Source organism: Podarcis pityusensis, assembly GCF_964106645.2.
Source record: "Podarcis pityusensis genome assembly, chromosome: 8".
Classification (NCBI taxonomy): domain Eukaryota; kingdom Metazoa; phylum Chordata; class Lepidosauria; order Squamata; family Lacertidae; genus Podarcis; species Podarcis pityusensis.
The window spans coordinates 5,712,002-5,726,995 of NC_138033.1; the positions used below are offsets into that span (position 1 = coordinate 5,712,002).

The 14,994-nt window shown below is 47.8% G+C and overlaps 1 protein-coding gene across 1 annotated transcript in view; it reads left to right on the plus strand.

The window, feature by feature from the left end:
• Window positions 1-14,994, plus strand: part of SLC8A2 (solute carrier family 8 member A2) — a 134,154-nt gene that overhangs the window by 44,389 nt on the left and 74,771 nt on the right. Inside the window, exon 2 of the mRNA XM_081018650.1 lies at window positions 4,699-6,532. Within this exon, the coding sequence (XP_080874776.1) occupies window positions 4,728-6,532 (1,805 nt within the window). The 5' untranslated portion in view covers window positions 4,699-4,727. The remainder of the gene's footprint in view (window positions 1-4,698; window positions 6,533-14,994) is intronic.

A 14,994-nucleotide genomic window follows, 5' to 3' on the forward strand; every position in this document is an offset into this window, starting at 1 on the left:
TTTCATGGGAATTGTGCTGCACTTTTGAGGAAAACTACTGGGTGGCGCTGTGGGTTAAACCACGGAGCCTAGATCAGAAGGTTGGCGGTTCAAATCCCCGCGACAGGGTGAGCTCCCATTGCTTGTTCCCTGCTCCTGCCGACCTAGCAGTTCGAAAGCACGTCAAAGTGCAAGTAGATAAATAGGTACCACTCCAGTGGGAAGGTAAACGGCGTTTCCATGCGCTGCTCTGGTTCGCCAGAAGCGGCTCAGTCATGCTGGCCACATGACCCGGAAGCTGTATGCCGGCTCCCTTGGCCAATAAAGCGAGATGAGCGCCGCAACCCCAGAGTCGGCCACGACTGGACCTAATGGTCAGGGGTCCCTTTACCTTTACTGCGCCTGGGCTCAGTATTAACGTGTATGCGCACACATGTAAAATACTGAGGACACCTGCAAACCACACATTTTAATGTGATGTGCCATTAAGTCCCACATGTTGCAACTTACATTAGGTGGCAGGTGACTCATTATTTTACACAGGTGCCAAGAGGGCGTGAGCTTTGTCTAGGCCACGCTATGACTTCATGTCTAGGGCGGAATTTGAACTCAGATCTCCCCGCCCTCTGTGGCTGAAGAAGCAAGCCTTTGCTGTATGGGGCCTCCCTCCCCTCCTCCTGCTTTTCTGCAATCCATGCCTGGTGTTTTTCAGCCTTCGTTCTGTTTGGGAATTAAAAATAGAAATAGATTTTCTTCTCGCCCAGGAGGTTGGTGAATGGAACTAGGCTTGTATGTGGGCTGTCGTTGGTAGGATCCGTCTGTTCTGCTGAAGGGTCCAACGCAGGAGGAGAGGCAGTCGGGGGGGGGAGGGGGCAGGGAAGCAATGTTCTCCAAGCTGGCGTGGGGAGAGGGGTTTGACTGAAACAAAAGCCTGTAGTGGTCTCAGAGCAAAACAGTCTCTTCCCAGAGTTTCCCTTGGAAGTGTGCTTGCCAACCTGCCCAGGAGAGATAAAAAGGTCCAGGTCTGATCCTGGACCTTTGTAACCCCTTCCGCAAGAACTCAGCTGGTTAGAGTGTGGTTCCGGTAACGCCAAAGTTGCAGGTACAATCCCCGTTTGGGACAGCTGCATATTGCTGCATTGCAAGGGGTTGGACGCGGGTGGCGCTGTGGTCTAAACCACTGACCCTCTTGGACTTGCCGATCAGAAGGTCGGCGGTTCGAATCCACGCGACGGAATGAGCTCTCGTTGCTCTGTCCCAGCTCCTGCCAACCTAGCAGTTCAAAAGCACACCAGCGCAAGTAGATAAATAGGTACTGCTCCAGCAGGAAGGTAAATGGCTTTTCCGTATGCTGCTCTGGTCCCAGGAGAACTGTACAGTCAAATGCAATAAACAAGCAGAGGGATACTTTCAGTGAATTATTATTATTACTATTACTATTATTATTATTATTGTTTTATTAACTGATAACAGTAACTGATGCAGTCAGGAATGGGAGCAAAGTTTCCCGCTGCCTTCCCTTTAGGGTTGTGTTTGTGTGTGTGAATTCAATTCAGCTTGAGAACACACGTAATTTGCACTTTCTGAAGCAATCTGCAAACTGAAAGAGCGCTGTTCTTCAAAATGTGCGCTTCTGCAAATTTTGCAAGGCAGTTCTGCTGCCAAGCAAGGCGCACAACAACGCATATGCTAGATGGAGCGGTGCATAAAGATGCATATATCATGGTTTTGGGTAAAGAATGTTTATTTCGCTTTATCATGTATGTAAAACAGAGATAACAGAGCAAAGCAGATAGCTCAGTTGGTAGAGCATGAGACTCCTAATCTCAGGGTTGTGGGTTCGAACCCCACGCTGGGCAAAATGATTTGTGCATTGCAGGGGGTTGGACTAGATGACCCTTGTGGTCCCTTCCAACTCTAAATTTCTATGATTCTACGAAACAACAGATGAAAATCAAAGCTATAAAATAGGCATGTAGAATGAGTCCAATTGCACACGGGTTAAAATAGCAAAGTTTGAGGAAAGCATATTAGCACTATTTGATTATCAAGTACCAGATTTGCCAGCCTTGTGATGATGGTTGTTTGGGAAATGATGGTTTTATTATGATTTGTAATAAAGGAATGCCAAATCATATTAAAAGTGCCAGGAGGTTCTAGTCCCTGTTGAAATATCAAATTGAAAATGCATATACCATACCCTCCAGTATTTCTCTGATGAAAATAGGGACACCCTATTCCATAATAATAAGAATTTTATTTTTGTACTCTGCCCGCCTGACTGTTGCCCCAGCCACGCTAGGCAACTTTCAACGTATAAAAAAACATGATAAAACTATACAGGGCTGCCTGCTAAAGGTTGTATCAGAACTTATCTCCTTGAAGCAGAGGTCACATAACTCTATACCCTCCAACATTTCTCCGATGAAAACAGGAATGTCCTAAGGAAAAACAGGACATCCTGGGATGGATGCGTCACATGGATATTTTGCTTGCATATTTCACCTCTTCCTTATTATTGTTTCAGGGTTTGCTTGTTTTTTATAAAAACAGCAACAAATGGGGAGTGAAACATTGCATTTAAAGCTGCCAGTCAGTGTAGACCATAATAATCCAGGTGAACCAATGATTCTGAATTGGTACAAGGCAGCTTCTTCTGCCCTGTGTTCTTGAATTTCTTTCCTTTTTAAAATATATTTTTTATTAAGTATTACATAACAAATTTAAATTTGAACATTAAACACCCACATCGTCATTTAGGATTCTATGAATCCTTCGACTCCCCTCCACCCTTCCATAGTTACCATTATCCATCTTTTTTTCCAACTGCCTCCCTTATTTTCTCTATTTTTTAAACAAATAATCAATTTTTACCATAGTTCTTTGTATATTACAAGCATTACTCAAATCCCGCCAAAGTTTTTAGTTGTTTACAGTGTTCTCTTAAATACATTGTAAATTTTCCACATTCCTTCTTAAAGTTTTTCTCTTCCCGGTTTCTCATTTCCCCGGTCAATTTCGCCATTTTGACATTGTCCATCATTTTCATCAGCCGTTCTTCTCTGATCGGGACTTTATCTTCTTTCCATCTCTGGGCCAGTAATATCCGTGCTGCTGTCGTCGCGTACATGAATAGTCGTTTCTGCTCCTTCGGAATTTCTGCACCTAAAATGTCTAATGAAAAAGCCACTGGTTTTTTCACAAACGTTATTTTGAACATTTTTTTCAACTCGTTAGAAATCATTTCCCAGAATGCCTTTGCTATCTTGCACGTCCACCACATGTGGTAGTATGCTGGGTCTGGGGGTTAACCCGAGCAACGCGTTCCAGGTCCGATCCCGAATCCAAGGATTCCGCGAGGAGTCAGTCCAACAGGGCCAAGGCAGGACATGAGGCAGGAAACCAGGCTAGGTCAGGCACAGGGTCTCAGGCAGGTTCTAGCAAACAGCAATGTTGCTCCCACAACCAGGGGCGGGGCCCGATAGCCTTTTATCTTTGTCGGGATGACGGCCGGTCCTGATCCCCCGGCAACTCACCTCCCTGTCTCGCCCAAAGGCGAGCACTCCTCCTGCGAGTACTCAGGTCTCTCCTTCTCTCAGACCTCAGTCTCTGCAGCTCGGGAGACGTCGGTGGGTTACTAGACCCAGAGGCCACCTCAGCCTCCCCTGACCCAACCAGTAGTGGAGCAGCTGTAAGCGAGGTCATCCCCACATCTGGAGCCAGGGCAGGCTCAGGCCCCTGACTCGGGCCAGCTGATGCTTGTTGCAGGGGAACCTGTGCAGACTGGGGCTCTTCAGAATCAGGCCCCAGACTCAGTTCAGATGCCGCCTGAGGCAAAGGATCCGGTGCGGACTGAGACTCCTCTGGTTCCGAGTCCGAGCCCGAGTCCCAGGCCACCATAGGTTGAATGTGCCTTCCTTCTCCTTACATTTCCAACATACGCTTGACGCGGTTCTATACATCTTTGCTAATTTTACTGGTGTTAAGTACCACCGATACATCGTCTTCGTATAAGTCTCCTTCAACGCACAGTACTCTGTAAATTTTAAACCCTCCCTCCATAGCTTTTCCCAATATGAAAATTCTGTGTTCTTGAATTTCATTCTATCATGGGGCGTATATAACAACAACAACAACAACAACAACAACAACAACAACAACAACAACAACAACAGAAATTTATTATTTATACCCCGCCCATCTGGCTGAGTTCCCCCATCCACTCTGGGCGGCTTCCAATCAAGTGTTAAAAACAGTACAGCGTTAAATATTAAAAACTTCCCTAAACAGGGTTGCCTTCAGATGTCTTTTAAAGATAGGATAGCTGCTTATTTCCTTCACATCTGAAGGGAGGGTGTTCCACAGGGTGGGCGCCACTACCGAGAAGGCCCTCTGTCTGGTTCCCTGTAACCTCGCTTCTCGCAATGAGGGAACCGCCAGAAGACCCTTGGCGCTGGACCTCAGTGTCCGGGCAGAACAATGGGGGTGGAGACGCTCCTTCAGGTATACAGGACCGAGGCCGTTTAGGGCTTTAAAGGTCAGCACCAACACTTTCAATTGTGCTCGGAAACGTACTGGGAGCCAATGCAGATCTCTCAGAACTGGTGTTATGTGGTCCCGGCGGCCACTCCCAGTCATCAGTCTAGCTGCCGCATTCTGGATTCATTCATCAGTCTAGCTGCTGCATTCTAAAAGTGACTATCACTTGCTGTCTTTCAGATCCTGTTGGCCTGAACTGCCTGAGGAGGATGTTGCCATCGCATTGGGGGTGGTGGCTGACCTCTTGCACTTTTGCCAAAGTCTTGGTGGCCTCGGCCGTCTTCGCCGAGAACGCCTCCTGGGCCGGAGCCTACGATGCCGAGACAAAGGTCAATGGCAGCTGCGAAGGGTCCAACAAATGTCAACCAGGAGTGTTGCTCCCCGTCTGGCAGCCGGACAACCCATCCTTCGGCGACAAGGCTGCCAGGGCCATCGTCTACTTCGTTGCCATGATGTACATGTTCCTGGGAGTCTCCATCATCGCCGACCGCTTCATGGCATCCATTGAGGTCATCACCTCCAAGGAGAAGGAGATAACCATCACCAAGTCCAATGGCGAGACCAGCATTGGAACTGTGAGGATCTGGAACGAGACGGTCTCCAACCTCACCCTCATGGCTTTGGGTTCGTCGGCACCAGAGATCCTCCTCTCGGTGATTGAGGTCTGCGGCCACAACTTCCAAGCTGGCGAGTTGGGTCCTGGCACCATCGTGGGCAGCGCTGCCTTCAACATGTTTGTGGTCATTGCTGTGTGCGTCTACGTTATCCCCAACGGTGAGAGCCGCAAGATCAAGCACCTGAGGGTGTTCTTCGTCACAGCTTCCTGGAGCATCTTCGCCTACATCTGGTTGTACCTGATCTTGGCGGTCTTCTCGCCAGGGATCGTGCAAGTGTGGGAGGCCTTGCTGACCCTCGTCTTCTTCCCGGTCTGCGTGGTCTTTGCCTGGATGGCGGACAAGCGCCTGCTCTTCTACAAGTACGTCTACAAGAGGTATCGGGCAGATCCTCGCAGCGGCATCATCATCGGCACCGAGGGCGAGTTCCCCAAGGGGATAGAGATGGACGGCAGCTTTGTGGGCAATGACCACCGGGAGAGCGTCTTTGTGGATGGGAGCGTGGCCTCCGTGGCCCCGCTCCCCATCACCACCCAGGAGGAGAAGGAGCTGGATGAGAGCCGCAAGGAGGTCATCCAGATCCTCAAAGACCTTAAGCAGAAGCACCCGGACAAGGAGCTGGACCAGTTGGTTGAAATGGCCAACTATTACGCCCTGTTGCACCAGCAGAAAAGCCGGGCTTTCTATCGCATCCAGGCCACGCGGATGATGACAGGGGCGGGGAACATCCTCAAGAAGCACGTCTCCGAGTTCTCCAAGAAGTCCGTGAACCTGCTGGAGGTGCCTTCAGAAGCAGAGGCAGAAGAGAACTACAGTAAGATCTTCTTTGAGCCGTGCATGTACCACTGCCTGGAGAACTGCGGCTCGGTCACGTTGACTGTGGCTTGCCAGCAGGGCGGCGACACCTACAACACCTTCTACGTGGACTACAAGACGGAGGACGGCTCGGCCAAGGCGGGCTCCGACTACGAGTTCAGCGAGGGGACGCTGATCTTCAAGCCTGGCGAGACGCAGAAGGAGCTGAAGATTGGCATCATCGATGATGACATCTTTGAGGAAGATGAGCACTTCTTCGTCCGGCTGCTCAACCTGCGGGTGGGGGACGCGGAGGGCATGTTTGAGTCCGATTCGGCTGACCACCCCAAGGGCAGGCTCGTGGCGCCGCTGGTGGCCACCGTGACCATTTTGGACGACGACCACGCCGGCATCTTCACCTTCCAGGATAAACTATTGAGGGTCAGCGAGTGCCAAGGGACCCTGGAGGTCAAGGTCATCCGCAGTTCAGGGGCCCGTGGGACGGTCATGGTCCCCTACCAGACGGTGGAAGGGACGGCGCGAGGAGGGGGAGTGGACTATGAAGACTCCTGCGGGGAGCTGGAGTTCAACGACGACGAAACAGTGTAAGTAAACAGTGCTGATTCTTTCCTTGCTTGTTCAATGTATTTTTAAAATTTGGTTTTACATATTTAAATTTATAATCATATCGCAACACATCCAAAGTTACAAGATCCCTCCAAATCTCTGTACTTTCCCCCTTCCCCTCTGTGGGTTCTGTTGTTAAACCTTTTCTACTGCATCTCTCTCTTTTTTTAATAATCCAAATTTTTATAACTCCATTGTGTCCATAGTTCTTGTTATATCATGAGTGTTATTGCAGTCCTGCTAACATTTTCAACTGCTTACAGTGGTCTTCAAGATAAGTTATAATTTCCCCCCATTCCTTTTTTAAATTTTGGTCTTCCTGGTTCCTAAGCTTTCCGGTCATTTTTGCCATTTCGGCATAGTCCATCGACTTAGTTTGCCATTCTTCTCTGGTAGGGACTTTATCTCCTTCCCATCTTTGGGACAATAACATCCGCACAGCTGTCGTCACATACTTGAAAAGTCTTTTCTGCTCCCTTAGAATTTCAGCACCTACAATTCCTAATAGAAAAGCCTCCGACTTTTTGTTTTTTAAAAAATAAAAGTTATTTTAAACATTTATCCCCCTTGATTCATTATATATCATTTCCCAGAATGCTTTTATTTATTTATTTTTCCCTCTTGGGTGAGCAAAAGCGAGGCAGACAGGTTGGAACTGAATTATTTACCGTATTTTTCGCTCTATAAGACGCACCAGACTACAAGACGCACCTAGTTTTTGGAGGAGGAAAACAAGAAAAAAAATATTCTGAATCTCAGAAGCCAGAACAGCAAGAGGGATCGCTGCGCAGTGAAAGCAGCAATCCCTCTTGCTGTTCTGGCTTCTGGGATAGCTGCGCAGCCTGCATTCGCTCCATAAGACGCACACACATTTCCCCTTACTTTTTAGGAGGGGAAAAGTGAGTCTTATAGAGCAAAAAATACGGTAACTGTTTCCCAGCACACCATGGGCCTTCCAGGGGCCCAAAGGCCTTCACCTAATGTTCTCTGTTCTCTGAAGCCAGCCCAGGATATAGGGTCCAGATCCCCATGAAACTTTGCCTCCCTATAGTCACCCCACTCAGTCGGCTCAAATGGGTATTGAAAGGTGCTGAGTGGTCAAGTGGGGGGCCGGACTATATTTTGGGGGGGAAATGAACGAATTCCTGTGCCCCACAAATAACCAAGAGATGCATTTTAAATAAAAGCACACATTCTACTCATGGAAAAACATGCTGATTCTCGGACCGTCCATGGCGATTGGGCTGGATCCGGCCCCCGGGCCTTAGTTTGCCTACTCATGCATTAACCACGCACAGAATCCCTTCAGTCACATGTCTCACAACGTCTTTCTCCACAGTTTCCAATTCCTCCCCCCCCCCATGCTAAAAGCTAAGCTGGGGGCAGATTATCAAAGCGATCAAGAGCTCTGGTTTCTTTTACTTTTTCATTTAAAATGATCCCTTCTCTGGGCTGGCCAAGACTCGCCCCCCACCCCCCAGTCGCCACATAATTAAAAATATAGACATTTTATTAGATCAAGTGTGAGAGAGGAGGGCTGCAATTTTATGCATTACACCTTTAAAGAGAAATTTCGTCTGAAAAGCTTTCCTCCGAACTGGCACTCCATAAATTAAAGCAATAATTTTAAACTGCCTTTTCCTAGGCATCTATCCAAACATTTTAGGGTGTGTATGTGTGTGTGAGAGAGAGCGAGCGAGCGAGCTTGTTTTAAAGGCTGGGACTGGAGCCAAATGAACTGAGTGAGAAAGTTGAGACTCCCCTTCTTTCTCTCCTTATGGTTTAATCAATTACCGTATTTTTCTGTGTATAAGACTAGATTTCTCCCCTAAAAGATAATGTCAAAAATTAGGGGGTGTCTTATACACGGATAGTGCCGAGGGTGGATTTTCTTAAATCTGAGTCCCCCAAAATAGGGGGGCGTCTCATACATGGAGGCATCTTATAGACGGGAAAATGCGGTAATTACTATGGTCTAGAAACCTGAATGGGACGTGGGTGGCGCTGTGGGTTAAACCACTGAGCCTTGGGCTTTGAATCCGCGCGACGGGGTGAGCTCCCGTTGCTCGGTCCCTGCTCCTGCCCACCTAGCAGTTCGAAAGCACGTCAAATTGCAAGTAGATAAATAGGTATCGCTCCGGCGGGAAGGTAAACGGCGTTTCCGTGCGTTGCTCTGGTTCGCGAGAAGCGGCTCAGTCATGCTGGCCACATGACCCAGAAGCTGTACACCGGCTCCCTCAGCCAGTAAAGCGAGATGAGCGCCGCAACCCCAGAGTCAGTCATGACTGGACCTAATGGTCAGGGGTCCCTTTACCTGTACCTTTATAAACCTGAATAGGCTCAGTGGTTCAGTGTTGTTGATGGTCAGCTATTCTGGGCTGGACCTTCCCTGGTCTTGAAACCTGACCGTGGGTCATTACTGCACCAGCAGGACTGGGGGTCAGTGTGGGGCAGCAGCGGCAGCAGCAGAGTACACCGGAAGCTGCCTTAGTATGGCCCATCTGACTCAGCATTGCCAATTCTGACTGGCAGGGACTCTCTCTCTTTTTTTAAAAAAATAATTTTTATTAATAATTTCAACATAGCAAATTATCACAACATATCATCTTCATCAATCCCCCCCAATTCCCCCCCCAGACTTCCCTCAGCTCCTCTCTCTGATTTTTCAGCACACATTGTTCTCTGCGTATTATAAAATTATAAAGATCCTTAAATTATCTATCTATTATGTTAACAATAAAAAAAAATTGTGTATGTTTATTCAAAGCCTGCCAAGGAGTCCAATTCATTTTGTTGTTTTTTTAAGTAGTTTGTAAAAAGTTCCCGTTCTTCTTTCAAGTCACAGTTGTCCTTGTCTCACAGTTTGTATGTCAATTTCACCAGTTCTGCATAATCCATCAGTTTCTCTTGCCACTGTTCTTTTGTCGGGATTTCCTTGTTCTTCCATCCTTGTGCTAGTAAGATGCTTGCCGCCGTTGTCGCGTACATAAATACATTCTTTATTTTCCTTGGCAGGTCTTTCCCTAAAATCCCTAACAGAAATGCCTCTGGTTTTTTTTTAAATAAATAAATGTTAATTTAAACATTTTCTTCAACTCGTTATATATCATTTCCCAGAACTTTTTAATTTCTCTACATTCCCACCACATATGGTAAAGGTAGGGACTCTTCATGGTGTGAATCAGCCCAGAAACAGGCTGCTCTGGTGATAAGCAGCAGTCGTTGTTTTGCACGTGGCTTAGGGACAAGGGAAGCTATATGAAACACATAAAGAAGACAGCAAGAAAGGATTTAGTTATACTAGATCTAGGTTTTAAACGGAAGTGATTGAAGGGAAAGTGAAACTACTGAAGGCCGCATACAGCATACTATTAGAATGGGAGACGAAAGATGAAGAGGTAAAATCAGTTATGATTAAATGGGCACAAGATGTAGGTCACAACATTATAATGGAAGATTAGGTTAAATTATGGAAAACTGATTTAAAAATTACAGATTGTTCCCTATTGAAGGAGAATTACATGAAGATGATGTACAGATGGTACACAACACCAGTGCAGTTAGGGAAAATGTACAAAACTAGTTCAAATATATGTTGGAAGTGTAAGGAAAAGGAGAGGACATTTTATCATATGTGGTGGGATTGTAAGGTAATTAAATTTTTTTGGGAAATGATATACAACAAATTGAAGAAAATGTTCCATTTAACATTTGTTTAAAAACCCGAGGCATTTTTGTTGGGGATTGTAGAGAAAGACCTGCCAAAAAAGTTGAAAAACATCTTCATGTATGCGACAACGGCCGCGAGAGTTCTGGTAGCACAAGGATGGAAGACTGAAGAAACCCCAACTAAAGAATCGCGGCAAGAAAAATTGATGGACTATGCAGAACTGGAAAAATGACATATAAGATACGGGACAAGGATAACTGTGACTTTAAGGATGAATGGGAACCCTTTACAAAGTATCTGAAGACGCAACAAAGCGAACTAGACTACTCGGCAGGATTTTTTTATTGATAACAATCAGCTAAATAGTTTGAGGATCCATACAACTTTGTAATAATAATAATAATAATAATAATAATAATAATAATAATAATTTATTATTTATACCCCGCCCATCTGGCTGGGCCTCCCCAGACACTCTGGGCAGCTTCCATAGAAACCAAAAATACACTAAAATATCACACGTTAAAAGCTTCCCTAAACAGGGCTGCCTTAAGATGTCTTCTGAATGTCAGGTAGTTGTTTATCGTTTTGACATCTGGTGGGAGGGCGTTCCACAGGGTGGGTGCCACTACCGAGAAGGCCCTCTGCCTAGTTCCCTGTAGCTTTGCTTCTCGCAGTGAGGGAACCGCCAGAAGGCTCTCGGAGCTGGACCTCAGTGTCCGGGCAGAACGATAGGGGTGGAGACGCTCCTTCAGGTATACTGGGCCTTTGAGGCCGTTTAAGGCTTTAAAGGTCAGCACCAACACTTTGAATTGTGCTCAGAAACGTACTGTAACATGCAGAAAACAGCATTTTTAGAGAAACCAAAGACTGAAACTGAGGGAAGCCGGGGGGTGGGGTGGGAGTGGGTGAGGAGGGAGGAAAAATGGGGGGGGGGGAGCAAGGATGATATGTTTTTGGATAATATGTCTTGTTATAATTTTGAATAAAAAATAAATTAACAAATAGAAGGGACAAGGGAAGCTTCCTTATAAGAAGCCTGAAGATAGCTCCACCAAACCCCAGTATTGCCAGCACGGACTGGCAGCAGCTCTCCAGAACTTCAGGCAGGAGGCGCTCCCAGCCCTAACTGCTGCCTGAACCTTCTGCATGCAAAGCCAGTGCTGTCCCCGCTGAGCAGAGGCCCTTCTCAGAGGAGCCGCTGCCTTTTCCGAACGTAGGTTGAGGACTTTGGGGAGGAGATGAGCTGAGCTGCTGCAGGAACATCTCCTCTCTTCCCGCCTGCACTTCATCTGTGTCGCTTCCCTCCGCCTGTCCCTGGGTCTGCCAGGCTCCAAAGAGGCATAAATTGCTATTGATTTTCTCGCTCTTGACGAGGCTTCAAGCCTCCAGTTCATCAGCTAATCCGGCTGTGCTGACAAGCCGGAGAGGGGAGCGGGGAATGAACGAGCCGTTCCAGGGCAGCCTTCGCCAACCCGGTGCCCTCCAGCCGTTTCGGACTACAACTCCCATCAGCCAGCCCCACACGGCGGCTGAGCCGTTGGTCCCTCAGGGCCCAAGCAGACTCAGAAATCCATGCATCCAGAAAAAAACCTCTCCACCTTTCGAATAATTCCCAGCTTTGTTTGGGTGGACATCAGTGGGGAAATGACTCCACCAGGCCCTTCATGCAGAGGCTTCCTACCCCTCAGTTTTTGGGGGGAGTCTAAAGAGCTAAACAGGGATGCAGGTGGCGCTGTGGGTTAAACCACAGAGCCTAGGACTTGCCGATCAGAAGGTTGGCGGTTCAAATCCCCACGACAGGGTGAGCTCCTGTTGCTCGGTCCCTGCTCCTGCCAACCTAGCAGTTCAAAAGCACGTCAAAGCACAAGTAGATAAATAGGTACTGCTCCGGCGGGAAGGTAAACGCCGTTTCTGTGTGCTGCTCTGGTTCGCCAGAAGCGGCTTAGTCATGCTGGCCACATGACCCGGAAGCTGTACGCTGGCTCCCTCAGCCAGTAAAGCGAGATGAGCACCGCAACCCCAGAGTCGGCCACAACTGGACCTAATGGTCAGGAGTCCCTTTACCTTTAAAGAGCTAAACGGCACACCCTCCCAGTGTCCCGATTTTCCAGGGACAGTCCCGGACTTACAAAAATCCTCCCGGCTTCTGATTTGATCACTGTGAGTGCTCCTGCCTTAAAATGTCTCTCTGCATGTCATCCCTGTTCAGACTCAATGCATGGAAAGTGCTGTCAAAAGTAAGACATTTTGTAGTCTGAGCACAGGCCAAAGATGGAGAGGAATGAAAAGCCAAAGAAAGGGGGTCAGAAGGCAGAATCCCTACGACCACTAATGTTCCTGCATTGAGTCCTTCTCTGTCTTTCGCAAACCTCCTTTGCCAACCCCCCATCACCCGTTCCTCAGAAGGTCCCCCCAGCATAAGAGACAGATTCCTCCTTTTTCATTTCTTCTGCCCTGTTCTTGCTTCCTGACCCGGCATTATTCATTCCTCAGCCGAGCCGGCTAGGAGAAAGGTCTCCTGTATTTTTAATGCCTGGTATTACTGAGGTGCTGACAGGTTGTTTTTATAAATGAGCACATCTTCTCCTTTTGGTGGCGTCTAGATTAGAGAGAGGAAGAGATGGAGGAGGAAAGAAAGAAAGGAAAAAGTGAGAAAGAGACTTTCGGAGGGTTATAATAATAATAATAATTTCGGTCCTGGGATTGGAGGCCAATCAATTACAGTCCTCCAGGATGGCACTTATCCCCCCATCTTTCCGTTTGGCGAGGACGGTAGGCCGCAGCAAATGTCCCTGTTGCCATGGGGATGCCACAGAAAATGGCAGCCTCTTCTCATGGTGACTGATCCCTTCTTGGCCTGCAAATGTTTAGAAGTGCAGCGAGCCTGTCTGTCTTAGCTTAGCTCCCACAAATCGCTTTGCTGGCAGAAAAGATACCATCAGGCAACCATGAGGGGAAGGGGATGTAATGGAATGAGGAAAGAGGGAACCCTCACCTGTGGACTAGGGACCACAAGAGTCATCTAGCCCACCCCCCTGCAATGCAGAAATCCTTTACCCAAGTGGGGCTCCAACCTGAGATCCAGAGATTAAGAGTCTCTACTGACGGAGCTATGCCTGCCAAGTGGATGGCTGAGGAGGTAGAGAGGGCTGTGGAACCTGCGACCACTGGGAATTGAGCCTCCCCTTCCCCGCTCTTCCAGCGGTAAATCTCAAAAGCCATTCACAAGATCTGGAGCAGTCCAGTCCACACCTTTGGTTGGCCCTGCTCTGCACCGTTCTTGAGTGTTTCACTGTCCCTGAACACTGATAATTGAATTGAATTTTATTATTACGGTCACACGTATATTTAAAGCTATGGTTCTCCCAGTAGTGATGTATGGAAGTGAGAGCTGGACCATAAAGAAGGCTGGTCGCCGAAGAATTGATGCTTTTGAATTCTGGTGCTGGAGGAGACTCTTGAGAGTCCCATGGACTGCAAGAAGATCAAATCTATCCATTCTTAGGGAAATCAGCCCTGAGTGCTCACTGGAAGGACAGATCCTGAAGCTGAGGCTCCAATACTTTGGCCACCTAATGAGAAGATAAGACTCCCTGGAAAAGACCCTGATGTTGGGAAAGATGGAGGGCACAAGGAGAAGGGGACCACAGAGGACGAGATGGTTGGACAGTGTTCTTGAAGCTACCAGCATGAGTTTGACCAAACTGCGGGAGGCAGTGGAAGACAGGAGGGCCTGGCGTGCTCTGGTCCAGGGGGTCACGAAGAGGCGGACACGACTAAATGACTAAACAACAACATTACAGTCACAGACCAGTTCCGGCTCACTTACAATATCAGAAAAATCATAAAACATAACAGGAATACATTGGATTGCAATTAGGTATAACAGAGACAATTCAGATATTGTGGCAGTTAAAAATATATATTAAAATTTAACGCTGATAATGCCTTTTCCCTGCCTAGATGACAAGGGGTGCGAATGTGTGTGGAATCATAGAGTTGGAAGGGACCCTGGGGGTCATCCAGTCCAACCCCCTGCAATGCAGGAATCTCAACTGAAGCCTCCATGACAGGTGGCCACTCAACCTCCCCCACTGAAGGCGAGAGAGTCCACAACCTCCAGAGGAAGTCCGTTCCACTGTCGAACAGCTCCTACTTTCAGAAAGTCGGAATCTCCTTTCTTGTGAAGCCATTGATTCAGGCCCTCACCTCCAGGGCAGGAGAAGAGGTACCTGTACGTTTCCGAGCACAATTCAAAGTGTCGGTGCTGATCTTTAAAGCCCTAAACGGCCTCGGTCCAGTATACCTGAAGGAGTGTCTCCATCCCCATCATTCTGTCTGTACGCTGAGGTCCAGTGCTGAGGGCCTTCTGGCAGTTCCCTCACTGCGAGAAGCCAAGTTACAGGGAACCAGGCAGAGGGCCTTCCCGGTGGTGGCACCCGCCCTGTGGAACGCCCTCCCACCAGATTTCAAAGAGAAGAACAACTACTAGACTTTTAGAAGACATCTGAAGGCAGCCCTGTTTAGGGAAGCTTTTAATGTTTGATGCATTACAGTATTTTAATATTCTGTTGGAGGCCGCCCAAAGTGGCTGGGGAAGCCCAGCCAGATGGGCGGGGTATAAATAAATTGTTGTTGTTGTTGTTAGAGCTGTTCGACAGTGGAATGGTCTATTTCGGAAGGTTGGAGTGGACCTTCCTTCGTTGGAGGTTTCTGAACAAAGGTTGGATGGCTTCTTCAGCTGCAGGGGGTTGGGCTGAATGACCC